This window comes from Cetorhinus maximus, chromosome 20 (assembly GCF_964194155.1).
Source record: "Cetorhinus maximus chromosome 20, sCetMax3.hap1.1, whole genome shotgun sequence".
Lineage (NCBI taxonomy): Eukaryota > Metazoa > Chordata > Chondrichthyes > Lamniformes > Cetorhinidae > Cetorhinus > Cetorhinus maximus.
Window position 1 is genome coordinate 40,720,255 of NC_135898.1, and position 20,826 is coordinate 40,741,080.

Here is a 20,826-nt window from a genome sequence, read left to right on the forward strand (position 1 = left end):
ACTGGTGAGTGAGCTGGTAAACAATATACTGCAGATACAGAGACCAATGTAAGATGAAGCACATGCTGTTTATTAACACAAGTAACAGTGCACTAACACAATGTGTGCTTCTCAAACCAGACCATACTCTAAATTACTGATTTACGCTGTAGCCCGCACTACACAGCAATTGGGTAATACAGTCACGTGGTCAATCTAATCACATTCTCTTAAAGGTATATTGCGCCTCAGATTACCACCAGCGGGTGACCACACAGTCAGGGAAAATGCCAGGCACTTTCTCCTGCAGCTGTCCAGTCCCTTTGACCTCAGTGGGCTTCTCTGAGACCACTGGGGATGCTATTACCTTTGATCCCGCCAGGTCAATGCCGGGCAGCAGGTCAACCCCACCCATAGGCAAACTGGGGACGACTCCCACGGTCACTGGCCATGACCCAAGGTCACGGTCCAGATGTACCCAGTACAGGGGAATGGGCATGTTCCCCCCTTCATTCTCCTTTACCAGCACCTTGGCCCCTATGAACAATTAGGGATGGGCAATAAATGCGGGCCTAGCCAGCGACGCCCCCATCCCATGAACAAATTTTTAAAATTGGCACTCTCTGGTGGGAAGGTCATGTCTTTTCTCAGCAGTAGAGTTTGGCTGGCCCCTGTATCCTTCAGTATTACTTCAGGCTTATTCGCCTCACTCTGGGGAAATGTGGCCACCCTTCCTTCGGATACAAAATCCTTGTAACTCTCAGGGGTTTGTTTAACCTCATCCGCACTCTCAGGGGTTCCTCTACAGGGATTCACAGCTGCATTCAGAGCCATAGCCTGGTCTGCTATGCTTTCTGACTGACTCTCATTCTCTGCATGGGGTGTATGTGCCCTGATAAATCCCATTGGTTTTTCCTGAAGCCTTCAGCAGTTGGCCTACCTTGCAGCAGTTAAAACACACAGGCTTCTTGGCTTCACTTTTCATTTCAGCACCACCCTTTCTGTCCTGAGGAGGGCCCTCAGCATTTCCCTCACTCCCATGGGTGCTCAGCTTCCTATCACTCTCCACCTCTCTATCCTGCCCATTTGGTTGGGGGTGACTAGGGGAGGGTGTCTTCTGGAACAAAGGTTTGTGGATCAGCTCATAATTGTCGGCCAATGTGGCTGCCTGCCTGGCCCCCGTGACCCCCTGCTCCTCTAGGTGTGTTCTTATTGGAAAGGGTAGAGAGTTTTAAAACTCCTCAAGGAGAATTATTTCACGGAGGTTTTCGTAAGTGGCTTCTGTTTTAAGTGCCCACACCCACTGATCAAAGTCAAGTTGCTTAAGCCTTTCAAATTCCAAATTCTGGTCAGGCCGTTTCCTGAGGGTATGGAATTTCTGACGGTACTTCTCCAGCACTAACTGGTACGCACTTAATATAGCCCTTTTACTGCCTCATAGTCAGTGACCCTTTCCTCAGGTAGGAGGGAGTAAACCTCATGAGCTTTCCCTGAAAGCTTACTCTGCATAAATAGGGACTAAGGTTGGACTGGTCACTTTAACTGCTGTGCTAATTGTTCAAAAGATATAAAGAAGGCTTCTATCTCTGCTTCATCAAACTTAGGGATTGGATGAGCAAACCAGGTTGCCTCAATCCTTAGGTCTGAGCCAGTGGTGTCTGCAAGGGACCCAGTGGGATGCCTGCTCTTCAGTTCAAGCTGTTTTAGTTGAAACTCCCTTTCCTCTCTCATAAAATTCCCTCTCTTCCCTTTGTGTCCTTTCCTGAAATTCCCTTTCCTTTTCTCTCTCCTCAAATTCTAATTTCCATTTTTTCCAATTTTAATCTTTCTACTGCTATGCTATCTGTTTCATCGTCCTCAACTTCTACCTGTAGACCCTTGGCCACCTCTTTTAATATTCAGGTTTACTGACTTTCGGCCGAAATTCTAATTCTAAACGCCACGCTAACTCTTTGAATTGTTTGAGGGACAGAACTTTTGATCCTCAAAAGTAACTGCCTCTGGTTCTGCTAGAAAGGTACTGGCATCAAAAGTGGACATTTTAACATTTCAGTAGTATAAACTCAAGAAAGTCATTTTGCAGTACCTAAAAAATTGATTTCAAAAGGACAACTTACTTTCCAAACCCCAATTCATTTGTTTCATCTTCCAGACTCTGAGCCCACCTTGTTCAAATCCTGGACAAGCGCTCCAATTTGTTACGACCCACCCCCAGGTGAGGTTCCCCAGAGTTGTTGATCCAGGTGAGACCCCTCAATTTGTCACTATCTGGCTGGGACACCCCCAAATTGTTATGCCGCAGGTGAGGAGGGATGAACTGTGAACTGGCTCCCTGACTTACTCAGCAGCCCCCCCCACCCCCAACACCACTTCTGTTGGTCGCAACAAGATTTAATCTAAAAAGGATCCCTTTCGCGGATACCTTTTTCCCAAACTCAATCATTCTGTTTTGAAGGAGCCAATTTGATCATACTTTCTTGAGTTAATGGTAAGAGTAAGCTTATTAACTACTAAAGACGAGAAAGGATAAAACACATGCGTATACGGTCATACAGGTTAAAAGTAAGAATTTAGCTTGAAGTAGGTAAAAAAAGAAATATATATGTATATTAAAAAAAGGTATACGGAACAGTCCTTGACTCGTGGGGAGTAGGTGATTGAGATTTGCAACCGTTGTGATACGAGATTCCAGTAGAATTGACTCTGGTAGACGGATTCGAGGTTCCAGTAGAGTTGACTCCAGCAGACTAATAGTCATGTTTTGAGGTTCCAGTAGCGTTGAATTTGGTAGAGAGGGAGAGAGATAGGGATAGCTGGCGATTTGCAGGGGTACTGTGTGCGGCTGTTACTTTGGAGTCAAACTTCCTGCACTTGCTCTCTCGCAGAACACCCACCAACAGACTGACACTGGGGCAGCTTTTCAGCTCACTTTTAACCCCTACTTTGTATATTCCAAGTGGGAAGCGAATTCACAAATCTATCTGGGCATTGCTCACAGGATTTCTTGATGACGTAATACTCATCACCCATTATGTCCCATTGTGTCTACTGGAGGGAGCAATTAGTTTCTGGATGTCTTTAGAAGTACCTTGTCTGGCAACAGGGTAGGGTCCCTTTATCTCTAAGGGAGTCACCCTACAGCATTCTAGCCAGTGGTTTGTGTGCATGTTTTAAAACTCAGGTCTTATTTCTAAAGTCCAAAATTATTGATGCAATTTGAGGCAGAAATTTCCCCCCGTCGGAGAGTTGTGTGGGGGCGGGCGGGGGTGGGCACGGACCCGATCGGTGCTCCCAATTGGGGCCGTGTCGCCATATTACATGGGCTGAGCGCTCCCTGTGCGGGCAGGGGGTGATTCCCTGAGTCGGGGCCTGCGCTCTTTTGCCTGAGGCACAGAGGTGCCTCAGGGAGATTTATTTAAGTTTAAACATCCAAATAAAGAAATTTAAAACTTTTAAACGTGTCCCCTCACATGACAGTGTCACATGAGCTGGGACATGCCAATGAATTTTTAAAATAATTTTTATTGAATTTTTAAACACTTCATGAAACCTCATCTCGCTTGTGGATGAGGATGTGAAGGCCACCTGGGCTCTTCGCCTGCCCGCCAACCTTAAGGTTGGATGGGCAGCTCATTTAATTATTTCAATTAGTTTTTAACAGGCCTTAATAGGCCTTTGGCAGTTCGGCTGCGCGCCCGCTGAACTGAAAACCTAAATGACGCACGGTGATGTCGGGATGCCTGCCCAACGTCACCGCGCATCATTTTATGTGTCAGCGAGTGGGCCCCGCCCTTGCTCACCAACCCGAAATTCCCTTCATTATCATGACATGATTCAACTTGATATGATAGGTAAAGTTTTAATAGCACAACATAAATGAATTAAAAATTAAAAGACCTGGACAATATTCCAAAAGTGAAAAATTGTAACACTTTAGATGTGATTAAAAATATGGAATTCTGTCCTGAGAAAAGTGAGACTGGGAAAATAGTTGAATTCAGCTTTGATTTATTCAACCAATCTGCTTTGACAAAACATTGAAAGTGCATGTCAGTTATTGTTTAAATTGAATATTCTTCAAAGGCAAACTACTGAGGAATAACTGAATAATTAAACAATTTAAATGAAGTTTTGCTTTGATCATATTATTTGTCACTATTCTTATATAATATAGTATAGCTATTCTTATTCTATGCAAAATTAGAGATTACTTAAGGATGCTCAATTTTAACTAAGATTACATAATATTTAATAGCTGCTGTATTCCATTTTTTATTTTGTGACATCTTTATCACGAAGCGTTTATCTCATAGGAAGATGTCATTGGATCCAGCTTCAAGTGTGCTTTTTATCTTATATTTATAAGTTGTACAAAATTACAGTTTAGATGATGTGATTTTTAAGTTTTGGAAGTTTACTTTTTAAGCAATAATGCACCACACATGAGAAAATTAGAGTTTTCAATAACTTCTGTAAAAAGTAGGATTAGCGCCAAAATAGCATCTGCTCTATGCCCTAAATAAGCAGTAACCTTCCCACAATGAGATTGATTGATTGTATCTGTCATCTTTTGCTGATCAGTGTGCTGATGAAAACTGAGAGTTTAAATACCTCATAGAATTTTTTCTTGTCTGAAACGAGAAATTGTGACACATCAACTTCTGACATCAATCCTAGGTATGAAGTACCACAGTACGGAAGTCGCCGCAGATTAATCTCCCCTTCCGGAATGTATGATGACTATGGAGAGGTGGTGATGGAAGATGATGGTGGCTATTATTACAGTCCACAGGGATCAAATGCAGATGCAGAGGTAGTTATATACAGAATATCTGTTTTTTCATTTAGATTTTTATATATTGCTTTTTAAGGATGAAAAATATTTTGATCTGGGAAACATCGACTATTTTGTAAGAGATGGCATCAAGGTTTTGTTTTTCTATTTAGTTCAAATCGGCAGACCATAATCTATTTTTTGTTGTAGATGATGTAAATATTGGCATTTTCCATACTTTATTGACATGTGCATTTACACGGTTTTGTTGACATGTATTCAGCATGAAACCAGAGCATGAATTTTAATGCTGCTCAGTATTGCAACCATTACAAAATATCTGTAACATCACTCATTTATTTTACTTTCTCCTGTTGATGGATAAAATAAGAGTAAAGAATCAGAGAAACCCCTTCAACCTTTCCACCTAACCTCCAGCTCCTGGTGGTTATAGTACTGGACTAACAATCCAGGAGTTGAGAGTTCAAATCCCACTATGAAAAGTTGCGAAACATAATTAAATAAATCTGGTAATCTGCAGGCTGGCCACAACCATGAAAGGTTTGTGGAAGTTGCTGGATTGTCATAAAATGCTAACTGGTTTCACTTTAGAAAAGGAAACAAGCTTCCTCTGTTTTATTCATTCGTGGGATGTGGACAAGGCCAGCATTTGGTTCCCATCCCTAAATCCCACCTTCTTGAACTGCTGCAGTCCATCTGCTGTATGCACACCCATATTACTGTTCAGGAGGGAGGTCCAGACCCAGCAACAATGAAGGAACAGTGATATAGTTCCAAGCCAGGATAGTGTGTGGCATGATGGGAATGTGCAGGCAATGGTGCTTCCATGGATCTGCTGCCTTTGCTGTTCTGGGTGGTACAGGTCATGACTTTGGAAAATGCTGCCGAAAGAGCCTTGGAGAATTGCTGCAGTGCATCTTGTAAATGGTAAACATTGCAGACACTGTGTGCCAGTGGTAGAGGAAGTGAATGTTCAAGGCAGTGGATGGGGTGCTGATCAAGTGGGCTGCTTTGTCCTGGATGGTGTCTAGCTTCTTGTGTTTTGTTGGATCAGCATTCAACCAGTGGAGAGTATTTCCTCACACACCTGACTTGTGCTTAGACTAATGGGGCAGATTGTTGGTGGGCAGTTTTTGGGGTGTCAGAAGATGAGCTATTCCACTAACTGATAAGACATAACTGTTGTGGTCACCAGGTGGCACTATTCTCACACTGTATACTTGACTCATAATGCTCTCAGCAAAACTAGCAGGAGCACTCCCACTTTTCCAGGCTCCATAAAATAATGTAAAACGTTTTTGGATATCTCACCATTGGAACTGGTAAGCGAATGCATGCCAAACACTCTGACTACTTCCATCCTAAAATAGCAATCAGCTATCTATGTATGTCATTGGATCCCATTTGCATAGTAATAAGGGCCTATCATCTGAAAAGGCTAAGTGCTTCAGCCGCCCATCAGTGGGCCCCCATAGGGCATTAGTAAGCAATTTATCTGCATTGGGGCAATAAACTTATTTTAAGATATTACCAGTCAATTTCCTAGAGTTAAAATAGACCCTATTATGTGGAAAATTGCCCAGGTATGTCCTGTACACAAAAAGCAGGACAAATCCAACTTGGTCAACTACTGCCCCAGCAGTCTACTCACGATCATCAATAAAGCAATGAAAGGGGTCATCAACAGTACGATCAAGCAACACTTGCTTAGCAATAACCTGCTGACTGATCTCAGTTTGTGTTCTACCAGGATCGCTCAGTTCCTGACCTCATTACAGCCTTGGTTCAAACGTGGACAAAAGAATTGAACTCCAGAGGTGAGGTGAGAGTGACTGCCCTTGACATCAAGGCAACATTTGACAGAGTGTGGCATCAAGGAGCCCTAACAAAACTGGAGTCAATGGGAATCAGGGGGAAAACTCTCCGCTGGTTGGAGTCATACCTAGCACAAAGGAAGATGGTTGTGGCAGTTGGAGGTCAATCATCTCAGCTCTAGGACACCACTGCAGGAGTTCCCCAGGGTAGTGTCCTAGGTCCAACCATCTTCAGCTGCTTCTCAATCACCTTCCTTCCATCATAAGATCAGAAGTGGGGATGTTCGCTGATGATTGCACAATGTTCAGTACTATCTGCGATTCCTCAGGAACTGAAGCAGTCCATGTCCAAATGCAGCAAGACCTGGACAATATCCAGGCTTGATCTGACAAGTGGCAAGTAACATTCGCACCACACAAGTGCCAGGCAATAACCATCTCCAACAAGAAAGAATCTAACCATTGCTTCTTGATATTCAATGGCATTACCATTGCTGAATCCCCCCACTATCAATATTCTGGGATTACCATTGACCAGAAATGAACTGAACTAGCTATATAAATACTGTGGCTACAAGAGCAGATCAGAGGCTAGGATTCCTGACTCCCCAAAGCCTGTCCACCATCTACAAGGCACAAGTTAGGAGTGTGATGGAATACTCCCCCATTGAGTGCAGCTCCAACAACACTCAAGAAGTTCGACACCATCCAGGACAAAGCAGCCCGCTTGATTGGCACCCCATCCACAAACTTTCACTCCCTCCACCACCGATGCACAGTGGCAGCAGTGTGTACCATCTACAAGATGCACTGCAGGAACTCACCAAGTCTTCCTAGACAGCACCTGCCAAACCTACGACCACTACCATCTAGAAGGACAAGTGCAGCAGACACATGGGAACACCATCACCTGGAAAGTCCCCTCCAAGCCACACACCATCCTGACTTGGAAATATATTGCTGTTTCTTCACTGTTGCTGGGTCAAAATCCTGGAACTCCCTCCCTAACAGCACTGTGGGTGTACCTACACCACAGGGACTGCAGCGGTTCAAGATGTCAGCTCACCACCACCTTCTCAAGGACAATCAGGGATGGGCAATAAATGTTGCCTAGCCAGCGATGCCCACACCCCATAAATAAATTTTAAAAACTATTTTCCAATCCTGTAATATGCATCACATAAATTATAATAAAAAACAATTCCAGAACAGATCTGCCACTTGGACTACAATCTCCTTAAGTAATCTCGGATGATAACTCTGGCCCTGTGAGTATTAAAGCACAGCAGGGTTTTGTTTGTTTAATGATGACAAGTTTAATTACTAATCTCCACCAAGAACTAACATGCTTCTCCCAATCCAAGACCTATACAAAAGCATTTCTTACAGAGGAAAAAAAATCACTTAAAATTTGCAGTATATTATTTTCTACTTTCACAATTTCACTTTCCTTACCTTTTAGAGCTTTACTTATTCTTAAATGGTTTGACTATGAACAGTCCTTCAACATAAATTCCAAGGTTCAGTTATTTTCAAATAAGCAAAATTACTGCTATCATAATAAAAGCACTTTATCTTAGGGCTAAATGAGTGATTGATTCTAACAGCATGTTGGAAACCTTCTAGAAGTCAGCCACTTGCAATTGTGGTTTTAGCGCCAATCATCCAGTTTTCCTTTTCAGAATCACAGAATTGTTACGGTGTAGAAGGAGGCCATTCGGTCCATCATGTCTGCACCGGCTGTCTGAGCATTTTAACTTAGTGCCAATCTCCTGCCGTTTCCCTGTAACCCTGCACATTGTTTCTGTTTAGATAATCATCCAATGCCCTCTTGAATGCCTTAATTGAATTTACCTCCACCACACTGCCAGGCAGTGCATTCCAAACCCAAACTACTAGCTGTGTGGAAAAGTTTTTTCTCCCCTCACATTTGCTACTTTTGCAAAACACTTTAAAACACTGCCCTCTGGTTCTCGATCCATTTACGAGCGGGAACAGCTTCTCCCTATCTACTCTGTCTAGGCCCCTCATTATTTTGAAAACTTCTATCAAGTCTCCTCTCAGCCTTCTCATCTCCAAGGAAAGCAGTCCCAGCTTCTCCAATCTTTCCTCATAACTGAAGTGTCTCATCCCTGGAACCATTCTTGTAAACCTCTTCTGCACTCTGTCCAATGCATTCACATCCTTCCTATAGTGTGGTGCCCAGAACTGTACGCAACACTCCAGCTGAGGTCTAACCTTTTCCGCCATATTTTCTTTATTCCAGTACTTCCTGCGACAAGCACATTGCTTCACAATTTACTTTCCTCCCTCAGTTTTCATATCTCAGACTCTGTTAAATTTTGGTTCAATTTTTTTTTGGTCATTGAAGACAGAATATTTTATCCCAGCAAGCTGAGTGAATTCTGATTCAGGGCCCAAAGGTGAAAGAGCAATATGTTAGCCAGCTATACTGCACAATTTTCATGGCCTGAATTCTTTTTCCTCTTGTAGTCGGATCACTAAGCATGTATAGAAAACATTTAACATTATTTTAACTCTTCCTAAATTCTTCAACATGTTGAAGCTGCTGTCAGTAATAGACCACGGTTGTTCCTTCAATGTAACCCGTGCTTTGTGGCAATAAATCATGTCATGAAGCAATTGTTTTTTTCTCCATCGCCGTTCCTTCACTGTTTCTGGGTCAAAATCCTGGAACTCCCTGCCTAACAGCACTGTCGGTGTACCCACACCACATGGACTGCAGCGGTTCAAGAAGGCAGCTCACCACCACCTTCTCAAGGGCAACTAGGGATGGGCAGTAAATGCTGGCCCAGCCAACAATGCCCACATCTCATGAATGAATAAAAAAAGAGCACCAGCATTAGAAAGACAAGTTTGAGGAAGATTGGAATTCTCCCACTGTTTTAGCCAGCATTTATTCCTCAACCATAAACAAACAGATGGTCAATTATTAGACTTTGTAGTGTACAAATTGACTGTTGTAATGTAGGCTAATATGGCAGTAACTACATTTCAAAATAATTAATTGAATGGAAATATTGAGACTATGAAAGATGCTATATCAGTATAAGTTCTTTCTGTGACTAATGGAATGGATTATCATGTCTAAAAAGGAAGTGCTTTGTTTGTCCACAATATTTCTGCATATAATGCTTAATACCAGTTCCATTTTCATAATTTCAGGGAATGCATCAAAGAATAAGTCCTGTTAGGAAAAGTACAAAACAGGAAGCAGGAGATCAGGTTGATGAAGGGACATCAAGGGGGGATGCATTAGGTCCAAGTGGTGCTCCACAACAAGCAAGTGCCTCAGGGGCTGCAGAGAAAACAGCAGCAGGAATGATTCAGGGTGGAGAGGGAAAGAAAAAACTGAAGAGTGTGGTGCAGATTAGTAAATTACCAGCAGATACCAGCAAAGGAGAGACAGGCAGCGAGCAGGTTCTGGAGCCTTCCATCTCGTATCACTCTCGATGGAAGAAAGCAAAAATATTTCCGATGATACTTCAGAAAGTAAAAGGTGGTAGCAAAGATTCTAGTTATGCTAAACTTGTGTCTGCACGCCATGTAGAAAGCCAAGATAGTGTGGTAAGTGGTGTCTCAGAAAGTGTGGTCATTAATGGAAACTATTTCCAGAAATCAACGGCAGATAAGCCAACAGAAAAAAAGAAAATGGGCAAAATGTTGAAGGGTATCAAAATATCTAAACAGCTACAGCCCAGGCGTAAATCACAAAGCTCAGTCAGTAAGACTTCAATTGCTGAAAGTGAACAGGATGACGGATCTAAGACTCCTACAAGTAGTGGATCTGAAAAGGAAGAAAAGAAATCAGAAGTCTCAATTAGCGTCATGGCAGAGGGTGATGAGGAAAGGAGTGATGTGTCTGAGGAAGATAATGATGACCTTCAGGAGAAAAGTGGCTCTTCCAAAAGGTCTACAGATGACTTGTCAGTAAGTAGCATTGAAGAATCAGAAACTGAAGATAAAGACTATCTTAAAGTGACACTAGATCAAGATGAAACAAATGAAAGTACAGTGGACTCAGATGAAGAAAAAGATGATGAATCAGATGCAACAGAATACGACACAAAATCTGAGCCAGAGGAAGACGAATCAGAGGAAGATAAAGAGGATGAAGCTGATTCTGATGAAGAATCCAAAAGTGAAACCTCTGAAAAGTCTAGTTCCAGAAGTCGACAGACTTCACAGAGCAGATTATCCGATACAGAAGGTCAAGATTTAGAATCGAGCACATCATCTAAAATTGAAACCACATCACATAGTTTTGTTGAAGCATCAGATGAATTTGATGAAGATGTTGCCACTAGCACAGAAACAGGAGCAACAAGTTCCAAAACAGCATCCCAAGGAAGTGTAATAAGCAGGGATACATCAATAGCAACAGAGAGTAGTTTGATGTCAGATAGCGAGGTCAGTCAGAAAACAGCAGATGTAAGTAGTTCCAGAGAAAGGTCAAGTTTGTCAACTCAAGAAAGTATAAGTGGCAGGGGAACATCTGTCACAAGAAGTAGCAAGAGTAGTTCACGTAGTATGTTTTCAGCAAGAGGAACAAGTGTAAGTACATCAGTAACATTCACCAGTGGATCTGAGGATATTATTGAGGAAGAATCAGATGAAGACCAAAGCAGCACCTCTGAAGCAGAGGACGAAGATGTTGAAAACAAGCTCAGTGAAGTTGAATCTGGTGGTGTGAATGATGAAACAATATCTAGGACAACAGTCAGTCAACAAAATGCTTCAGACGGTGTTAGTAGTAGAAGTACAAGCACTTATAGTCAGTTGGCAAATGAACAGAATGCTAGCACTCGAAGTAATGCCAGTCAGTCAAGTCATAGCGAGAGCACTGAACGATCGAGCATTAATGGCAGAAGTAGCATTAGCCGTAGTTTGACAAGTGCGGCAGTTTCCAATCAAACAGCAAGTTCAGATTATTCTGAGTCAAAAAACGATAAAGCAGGTGGTGAAGGTAGCAGGAGTGAAAGTTTAAGCAAAGGAACACCTTCAGAATATAATGAATACAACAGTGATCAAGGAACACTGCAAGAAGAGAACGAAGGACTGTCAGAATCAGGAACATCATTTTAACAGGAACTACAGGTGTTCAAAAACACTTTCTAAGAGTGGATTTGACATTTGCTGTGACTGTTTTTTAAATAAGTTTATTGTTTAGTCAATGAAGCAGTAAGATTGGATTGTACTGATTGCTGTGGCTTTTGCTTGTGTGCTGATAATATGTGTTCTCCAAATTGGAGTAATTATACTAGAATCAGTTTCTTCAGCAACTGGGTGTCTCAGCATTTTTGTTTTGTTTGGATTTGTTTTGTTTCTATTGATCAGTATGATTTATTTTCTTCCACTAAACTCAATTATTTTTTGCCTTGTGTTGGCATGTTTGTTTTGAACCAGCCTGTTTGGATGTCTTATCAGAGCATGTTTCAGCACCAAACTGCATGTTGTTGGTTTTCTAAGATTGCTGTATGAATTACCATGTTTGGAAATCTTAAAGTATTTTAAAATATTCACTTGACATATAAAATTTTGATTACTTCAGTGTTGTAGCATTTCATTATCACTTATTTTGTGAAGGTTTTTCGTAATATTATAGCTGAGAAGTTATCCATCCAGATTCCACTGCTGTATCTCCCTTCCTCTTATCCCTAAATTAATCCCTCTGTCCTCTTCCCACTATAGCTCTAAACCCGTAGTTGTCTGTGCCAGGGGTTATGGGTTCAAGTCCCAGTCTAGGGGTGGAATTTAATCCAAGCAATGGGGGTCTCACCAGTTGAATTGTGTTTTGATTAACATTTATTCTTCAATCAACATCACAAAAACAAATTATCTAGTCATCATCACATCATCGTCTCTGGGACCTTGCTACAACAAATTGCTGCTGCAGTTCCTACATTACAATAAAGGCTACACCTCAGAAGTGCCTAATTGACTTTAACGTGCTTTGGGATGTCCTGAGGTCATAGAAGTGCTAAATAAATGCAAAATCTTTCTTTAGTAAGGCTATCTCCCTCCCAGACACCTTCACCTCATCATCTGTAGGCATAAAGTAAGCTTCCCCATGCATTCTGGTGACACCCAGACAAACTCTCCACCACCTCTGTTGATCCTGCAACTGCATTTATGCTGTCAAATGCCTTGGTTGAAATCTGGTATCTTTCAGCTAAGCATTTTGAAAACAATCATCATTAGATTCCATCAATGGCTCTCCTCTTGCAACTTCATGGGGAGAATTTTCTTCCCCTCAGGCGGGCTGGGCTGGAGCGGGCATGGGCAGGTGCGTAACCGATCGCCACCAGCGAATGGCTGCGCGCCGCCATTTTACATGACGCGCACCCAGTAGCACTCAGCGCTACCTGTGCGGGCGGGGGTAGGAGGGAGAGTCGGGGCCTGCACTCTTTCGCGCATGCGAGTGAAAGAGCGCAGAAATCTCCCTGAGCTCCGTGCCTCAGGGAGATTAATTTGATTGTGGAAAACTGAGAAAAAATAATTTTAAAAATTATTCAGACATGTCCTCTCATGTGACAGTGTCACATGAGCTGGGACATGTCTATGAATTTTATTAAAAATTTTTATTAAAGTTATAAACCCTTCATGAAACCTTATCCCACCAGTGGATGAGGTTCCATGAAAAATGCGAAGGCCGCCTGGGCTCTTCGCCTGCCTGCCAACCTTAAGGTTGGGTGGGCAGCCCAGACAATCAGTTTAATTAGGTCTTAATGGCCTTAACAGGCCTTTGACAGTTCGGCAGGCGCGCAGCCGACTCCGGTGTGCGCCAGCCAAACTGAAGATCGGAATGACGCACGGAGACATCAGGACACATGCCCGACATCACCGCGCGTCATTTTACGCGTCAGCATGCTGGGCCCACTCCCAGCATGCCAACCGGAAGATTCTGGCCCATATCTCTCCCTAACCACAATCTTTATCTGAAGCAGACAGCTTTGAACCTTAGTGTCTTGGTTGACCCAGAGTTCAGCCATATCCTTTCCAGTGCAGGACTGTATATTTTCACCTCTGTAATGTTGCCCACCTTCACCACTACCTTATCGCACCCACATCCGAAACTCTGAAATGTGCCTCAATGCTTGATTAATCCAATGCTTGCTTATCTTTTAGACCCTGCTCATCCAAAGCACCTTAGCTTATCTGACACTAAATTCTGCTCATCCGTCAACCTGTCCTTATCTTGCTCATTGCCCTGCCTTTAGTCGCCTCTCTCTTTTATGTCCTCCAGCTCTACAATTCCCATGACCACTCTGTTCCTTAGCCTCTGACCTCTTGTGCCTCTCTCTCTCCTTTCATCACTGATGGTTGTGTCTTCTACAGCCCAGGTCCCACTCTGTAGAATTCCCTTTGCAACTTCACATTCAACTCCACCCTTTTGAAACATGCCTTCAAATCCAACTCTTTAAATCAATCAGTTATTCCTAACCTCTCTTTCTCTGGTTTAATATCCATTTTCCTGTTATCTCTGTGATACACTTATGGACATTGTTCTATTAAAATGTCCTACAGAAATGCAAGTTGTTGTTGAAAGAAGGAAAGCACTGCTTTGGTTCGGCCATTTTTGATCCAAGTAACCTACATATAATTCAGATGACATTTAAAAGGTCTCAATAGAATTATTGTCAAAAAGTTTTCTAAAATATTTTTTTCCCTCACACAGTGGGCTCGCCATAAACGGGTAAAGTTGGTTGTAGATCGTGAGTATGAAACCAGCTCAACTGGTGAGGACAGTGCCCCAGAAGCACAAAGGATTCGTATCAAGCACCCAAATAACCACAGCAACGTTAACAGTAATATCTACATTGCTCAAAATGGATCAATTGTAAGAACAAGACGCAGCTGCCCTCCGACCAATGGGAAAGCAACCTCACCTGCAAGGGTAGGAAAACATTTTAAGAAACTAGACAAACTGGCAGCAACACAGGAAGAAAAGATCCCATTGAACAATCCATTGGCCAATGCAACAGCTTCTTGCAGCAATGACAATCTTAATGCAAGGCCATCATGTAGCTCCATGGCTTCCAGCAGCATGGGGCCTAACAGATGCCTGTCCAAACTGAGCACAGTAAAGGCAAAGAATGAGAGAGCAAAGAGCACAGATGACCAAGAATCGGCTGTTGACAATGAAGACGTCAAGGAACCATTTGAATCTCACAGTGATCAGACACAATCTGATGAGGAGGAACTGTGGATGGGACCTTGGAATAACCTTCACATACCAATGACAAAACTGTGATTTAGAATTTTTACTGCTATTAATGAGAAAATTCACTTTTTATGGGTACTGTGGAAAAGTAACAATGATTTCCAATTTGTTCACCTCGAGCGTGCATCTTGATTTATGTAATTTGCATTCAATGCGCTCAACAAGCATCCACATTGCAATGTTTACAGAAATGGGTAATATCTTTAAATGCAAAGAAACTCCTAAACATGAGAGTGATTTCATACCCTTGATGTGGCTGTCCTTTAGTTGATTTGCCTCACAAAACAGTCGCTAACTTTTCAATAAGATGTGACATTGTCAAAGAGAAGACGTTATTTGCTTATTCATAGAAGTATAAGTAATAGACTCAGTACTGATACTTGCCGTGCTAGGGAATCACTATGAAGTAAAGCTAAAAGTTCATTCTGTGAGGTTCTGAAGTAATCTGGTTCCTTTACATTAAACGTAATGCAATTCTTATCCATTTTTGCAGATGTCTGTAGATTTCATTGATTTCAGACTGTGGCCTCATTCTGACAAATCCAATTGCCTTCAGTAGTTGATAGAATTGTCAAAACACATTGAGGGTAAAATTGGTCTATGCAGCAGTGTGAAACAGGCTTGCAGCAAATCGGCAACCTGTAATACACTGTGCCAGTTTTTATTTTCCATTGATTTGGAAAACATTGCCAAGATTTTTCATTTCAAATCAAGTGAAAGTGACAGTGAGACTCGGAAATGTGTCTCCAGAAAGAGCCTGAATTATCATTGTGTGAACTTCAGTAGAAATGTGTGGTGAAAAAGCAGTTGCCGATTCGCTACGAGCTAGTTTTGCATTGCTGCCCTCGACCAATTTCACGCCCATTGTTCTCAGAAATATAAAAAATATGTTACCTTTTGGAGCACCTCTCCTCCATCCCTTCTTGCCATCATTAAATTGTTGTTTCTCAATTTGTGAGTGGGGATTTCGATCGGTGCCCATTGAATATAAAACTGCACGTCAGCTAATTTATAGCAATGACAGATGTTAAAGATTTACCAAATCTGGCTAGAACAACATTCTTCCGCGCCTTAGTGTAGCATAGTTTTTAGTGAATGAAAAATGGCACGTCCTTTCAGCATTCTCACAGTTGTAGAATTGAGTTGCAAGTCTGTCCCCTCTTTCATTTATTTGGTTTTAAGCTTTGATGTATGTTAATTGTCTTTTGTTGCACAAACTAGGTTCAAAATTGTAATGACATGAAGTTTAGTTCACTGAAATAATTATGCCTCTTGCATCTTACTCCCCTGTGATAATACTGACATGAGGTTTGATAATCAGTGAATTACCTAGCGGCATTGTGTTAGGTAATTTTGATATCTCCCAAAGTCTGTGCAGGTGTTTCTAGCAAGATGGTACTTTCAGTCGATAGATCAAACGAAACAAAAAAAAACTTTCCACAGCCTTTCTGTGGTAAAATCACATAGCCAATGGTTAAACAGAATACTTGTCCTTTGCCTGCAGAATAAGAATAATGTACTCAGGGCATGTGCCTTCGCATTGGCAAGCCTGTTTAACAAATTCCAATCTCACTTGATGCATTTCAGAATAGGTCCTGACAGATTCTGGATTTCAGCTGATAACTGAATTTCTCCCCCTTCAACAGTGGATAGCATTATGTATGTGTTGACTAACAAACAAATACAGCTTTTATGTATTACTTGGCAAGTTACATTTTAAAGTTTGCAAAGTTGAACTTCAAAAAAAAATTGCCACAATTTACTATTCAGATTTTATCAAGACCTATGGGTAAATTGTACTTCCCATTCTCGCATAGAATTCTCTCTTTCTTTCTCAATAACATCACAAATAAAAACTAGCACTAGGTGTAGCATATAGTATTTTTACACTGGGTAGTATTCAGGCTGGGCTATTTCAATAAAATGAAAACCAATACTGTGGTGCAGCACAGTGAAGCTGAGCAGCCCACCATTACATTGTCCAACTGACCATTCCTCACACATGAACCTGGATAGTAAATACTCACAGGCTTTTTGACTATAGCAGTGTTATATTTTCTCTTTTCTGTAAATTGTAAACTTTGATATTCTAATAATTAAAGAAAATGACTTCCCCAACCACACTAATGAGACCAAAGTCCCATCTCTGATTTTGTCTTTGAATCAAAGGTTTCATCTTTGATTAGCTGTTCTCTCATATTGTTGATGTAAGTATCAGTATATTTTAAAACTTGGAGCTCGAGATTTCTTCTTTCTTTCTATAATTGTAACCTCTGGGCCAATTATTAATGCCACAATATCTTTCTTCAAAGCTTTCATTCTGGAGTGTTTTCATGAAAGATTTGAGGTAGCCAAATGTTTCCTAAAAATGTTTAATAACTTTAATTTGTTGCAGTTATGATTTATTATACTCATAAGTTTTTGTTTGCCCTTGTGTAACATTTAGAAAATATTTAAATATTTGATTTAAAAATTATTTTTAGAAGATTTTAAGTTTGGATGTTGGCTCTTGTTAAAGTGAATCACAGTTTACTTCTAAGTCAGTGGTGTCTCACAAACTGGGTCTAGTCCAGTCTAAACAATTCACAATAACTTACATTTTTTATACTTGCAGAATATTATAAATGTACTCCAGGTTACAGTAAATTAATCTTTTGAATTAATTATTAGGGGTAGCTTATCCCAGCAATGTGAGACTGTACCTGTAGGGTTATTCAAGTCAAAGCATTTACATCAGTTTGGAGTTAACAAGGAAAGGAGCAAAGTTAAAACAGACCAGGTATGAAAAAGGCAAATCAGCCTATTGAAGTTTACCCCCATGATAACCTAACTCTTTTATAGTAACTCCTACCTTACACAACCGTACTGTTTTTGTGTTCAACACACTACCATTCCAAACAACTGTCATTCTGTTGGACAAAGAAGTTCTCCATAATTTCTGTTTTAAATTTACTTTTCAGTAATTTATATTCTTAAATGCTATTTCCTTTCTTTATCGTTAAGTAGTAATCTGCTCTTATTTTATCTACACTGTTTGGTAGCCTCCTTTAACAAGCTTCTTACATGATTGTAAAATTTAACCTTCCTAAATTGTTCCCTATAATTCATCCATTTTACACTTGGGATCAATTTCTTGAACTTTGTACCCCTTCCATTGCATGTATTCTTTTCAATGGCATGATGACCAAGATTAACTAAGTGTGGTCTGACCAGCGCATTTTAAAACCTTGTCCATCTACATATATATTTGACTGCTCTGGCCTATGTAGGTCTGTCCAGGATTCAATTTCCTTATCATGTTTATCCAGAAAATGTTAATTGACATACCTATTGTTCATCCCATGTTCCTTTTCTCTGCCTCTCCATTCCGGCTCATTTCCATCCATTTGTCTACTTGTGAGTGCATAATGTAACTTACTATCTCTTTCGTGGGATCAATCGCTACTGTTCTCCATGGTTTCAGACCATCAGCAAACCTGACAAGTTTATAGTTAGTCTGATATCCAGGTTATTTAAGTTTATTGAAAACAACAGGGGTTCAAGTACTGGCCTCCTTTAGTACTTCATTCAATATCACTGTATGCTAATGTTACAATTCTTCTGTGCGCTCATTGTTTCCTCGCTTTAACTTGCTTTGTATGCCATTCCTTGTTTTCATCTTTCATGTGGAACTTTGTAAAAACTTACTTTAAAAGCAAAAAAAAACCCAATAGTGTGTGTGTCAGCCTGAGAGTAATCAGGGAATAAAAATAGAAAGTGCTGAAAAAACTCTGCAGGTCTGGCAGCATCTGTGGAGAGAGAAACAGAGTTAACGCCTTAAGCCCAGTAGTTCTGTAGAAGAGTCATATTGGGCTCTGTTTCTCTCTCCACAGATGTTGCCAGACCTGCTGAGTTTTTCCAGAACTTTCTGTTTTTATTTCAGCATCTGCAGTATTTTGCTTTTCCAAATAATCAAGGAAGTCTTTTAAGCAAAATCTTCTCATAAATCTATGCTGGCCGTATCCCATTCCGTTATTGTGTTACCAATATCTCGAGCCTACCTCGTGGAATACTTCTATTTCGAAAGATCCAGCTAATGAGATTGTAGTTGCGTAGGTTTGATTCACCACCTTCTCCTCTTCTGAACCTTTATTAATGCCACCAATTCCCCACTGATTGCCCTTCAAACTAATTCCAGCTACAGCCCCATCATATAGCCAATGTTCTGTGAGCTCAACAATGTTAGTGACTTCCTCATGATTTGACAATGATGTAGCCAATGTCCTGCAAATTTCCTCTCTGATTCCTTTCAGAACAATAGAATATATATTGTGGTAATTATTTGTCTTCAATCTGCTAACACCTGAACTTTATCTTCTTTAAGTTCCCTTAACACTTATAAATTCTACTGTTCTAACTACCCTTTCACTGCTTTAACATTGGAAGAAAACTTTCGCAATGTCCTTAATATCTTTGCCTCGACTCATTTCTTTACTCCCCTTCTACAGACCAGCTAAGTGATTGATCAAGAAGGTGACAGGTGGAGCATAATATAGGGAAGTGTGGAACTATCCGCTTTGGTAGGAAGAATAGAAAATTGGAATACTTTTTAAATGGTGAGAGACTGGAAAATGTTTTCATTCAGAGGCATTTGGATGTCCTTGTGACACAAATCACAGAAAGTTAACATTTCAGGAACAGCAAGCAATTAGGAAGGCAAATGATGTGTTAGCCTTTATTGCAAGGGAGTTCCAGTGTAGAGGGAGGAAATCTTGCTGCATTTATGAAGGACTTTGGTCAGACCACATCTGTAGTGTACTGAGTATAGATTTAGACTCCTTGACTTAGAGGGGGTGCAGTGAATCTTTACCAGATTAATTCCTGGGATGAGTGTGCTGCCCTTCAAGAAGAGAGTGCGTAAGAATGAGCCTATATTCTCTGGTGTTTAGAAGGGTGCTCATTGGGACATCTAAAATTCTTTGAGGGCTTTACAGGGTGTAGGCGGAGAGGCTGTTTCCCCTGGGTGGAAAGACTAGGGGCAGAATTTTCTGTGCCCACTGGTATTGTGTATCATGGTGGAGGTGACCGGACAATATGGTGGGAAGGCCAAAAATTGGTTTCATAACATCTGCATATCATTATACACCCAGCTTACTGGAATCAGCCCCCATGCTGGATCATCCAATCACGTCAGAACGATTGCATGCCAACGTGTTTCACAGCTGAACAGAAGGGATGTGCACTTAGCGAGCTGTACTTCACTCGGGACTTTGAGGCTTGTTTGCCTACTTTGGTTTAGGCAGCACTCGTGGTCATCAGTGTCAGCTTCACAGGCAGCACAACATTACTTTTAGGGGTTCCACAGGCAGGTCTCTACTTATGAGACCATCCGTAAGGCGGGCGTGGCTTTTCAACGGCTTGCTTGGGGAACAGGATAAGTGGCCTCAGGCAAGGGAAGAGGCTACAGGGCCAGGGTATTACTGTCCCAGGGCATGTATGGGGACACATGTTGGTCTGTGCTAATGATCTAAGGAGGGTGAGGGCTGAGGAAGCAGTCTCCAGAGGAGATGAGGCCAGATAGACATGTGAGGGTGAGTTTGAGGGAATGACTGGTGATGTCCCTTGAGCTGGCACTGAGTGAGATGAATGTGTGATGGCCTTGTGAGTGTGTGAGGTTAGAATGATGAGATGGTTGCCTTACCCTGGCAGCACTGATGGGATCATTCATTCTCTTTCTGCACTGGATGGCCGACCTCTTCTGTGCAGTTTTGGCACTGACCACCTCTGCCACCGCCTCCCAAGCTGGGGTGGTGACATGGATGGGCCTCCTGCGGCCAGAGCGGGGATAGAGGACATCGCGGCAGGCTCCAAAGGTGTCCAGAAGCCGTCCCAGGGATGCGTCACTGATTCGGGGGCTGCAGTCTCCTTGCCTTTCAGGACCATGTCTTCTGTGCAGCAGTCCTGGGCTGGGAACACTGAGAGGTGTGCGTGGCTGCGCTTTAAATATGGCGCCC

The 20,826-nt window shown here is 41.6% G+C and overlaps 1 protein-coding gene across 1 annotated transcript in view; it reads left to right on the forward strand.

Annotated features, from left to right (window-relative positions):
- Positions 1–16,952, forward strand: part of pcdh15b (protocadherin-related 15b) — a 1,616,824-nt gene extending 1,599,872 nt beyond the window's left edge. The window contains exons 41-42 of the mRNA XM_078565941.1: positions 4,657–4,792; positions 14,288–16,952. Coding sequence (XP_078422067.1) covers positions 4,657–4,792; positions 14,288–14,863 — 712 coding nt within the window. The 3' untranslated portion in view covers positions 14,864–16,952. The remainder of the gene's footprint in view (positions 1–4,656; positions 4,793–14,287) is intronic.
- The last annotated feature ends 3,874 nt before the right edge of the window (positions 16,953–20,826 follow it).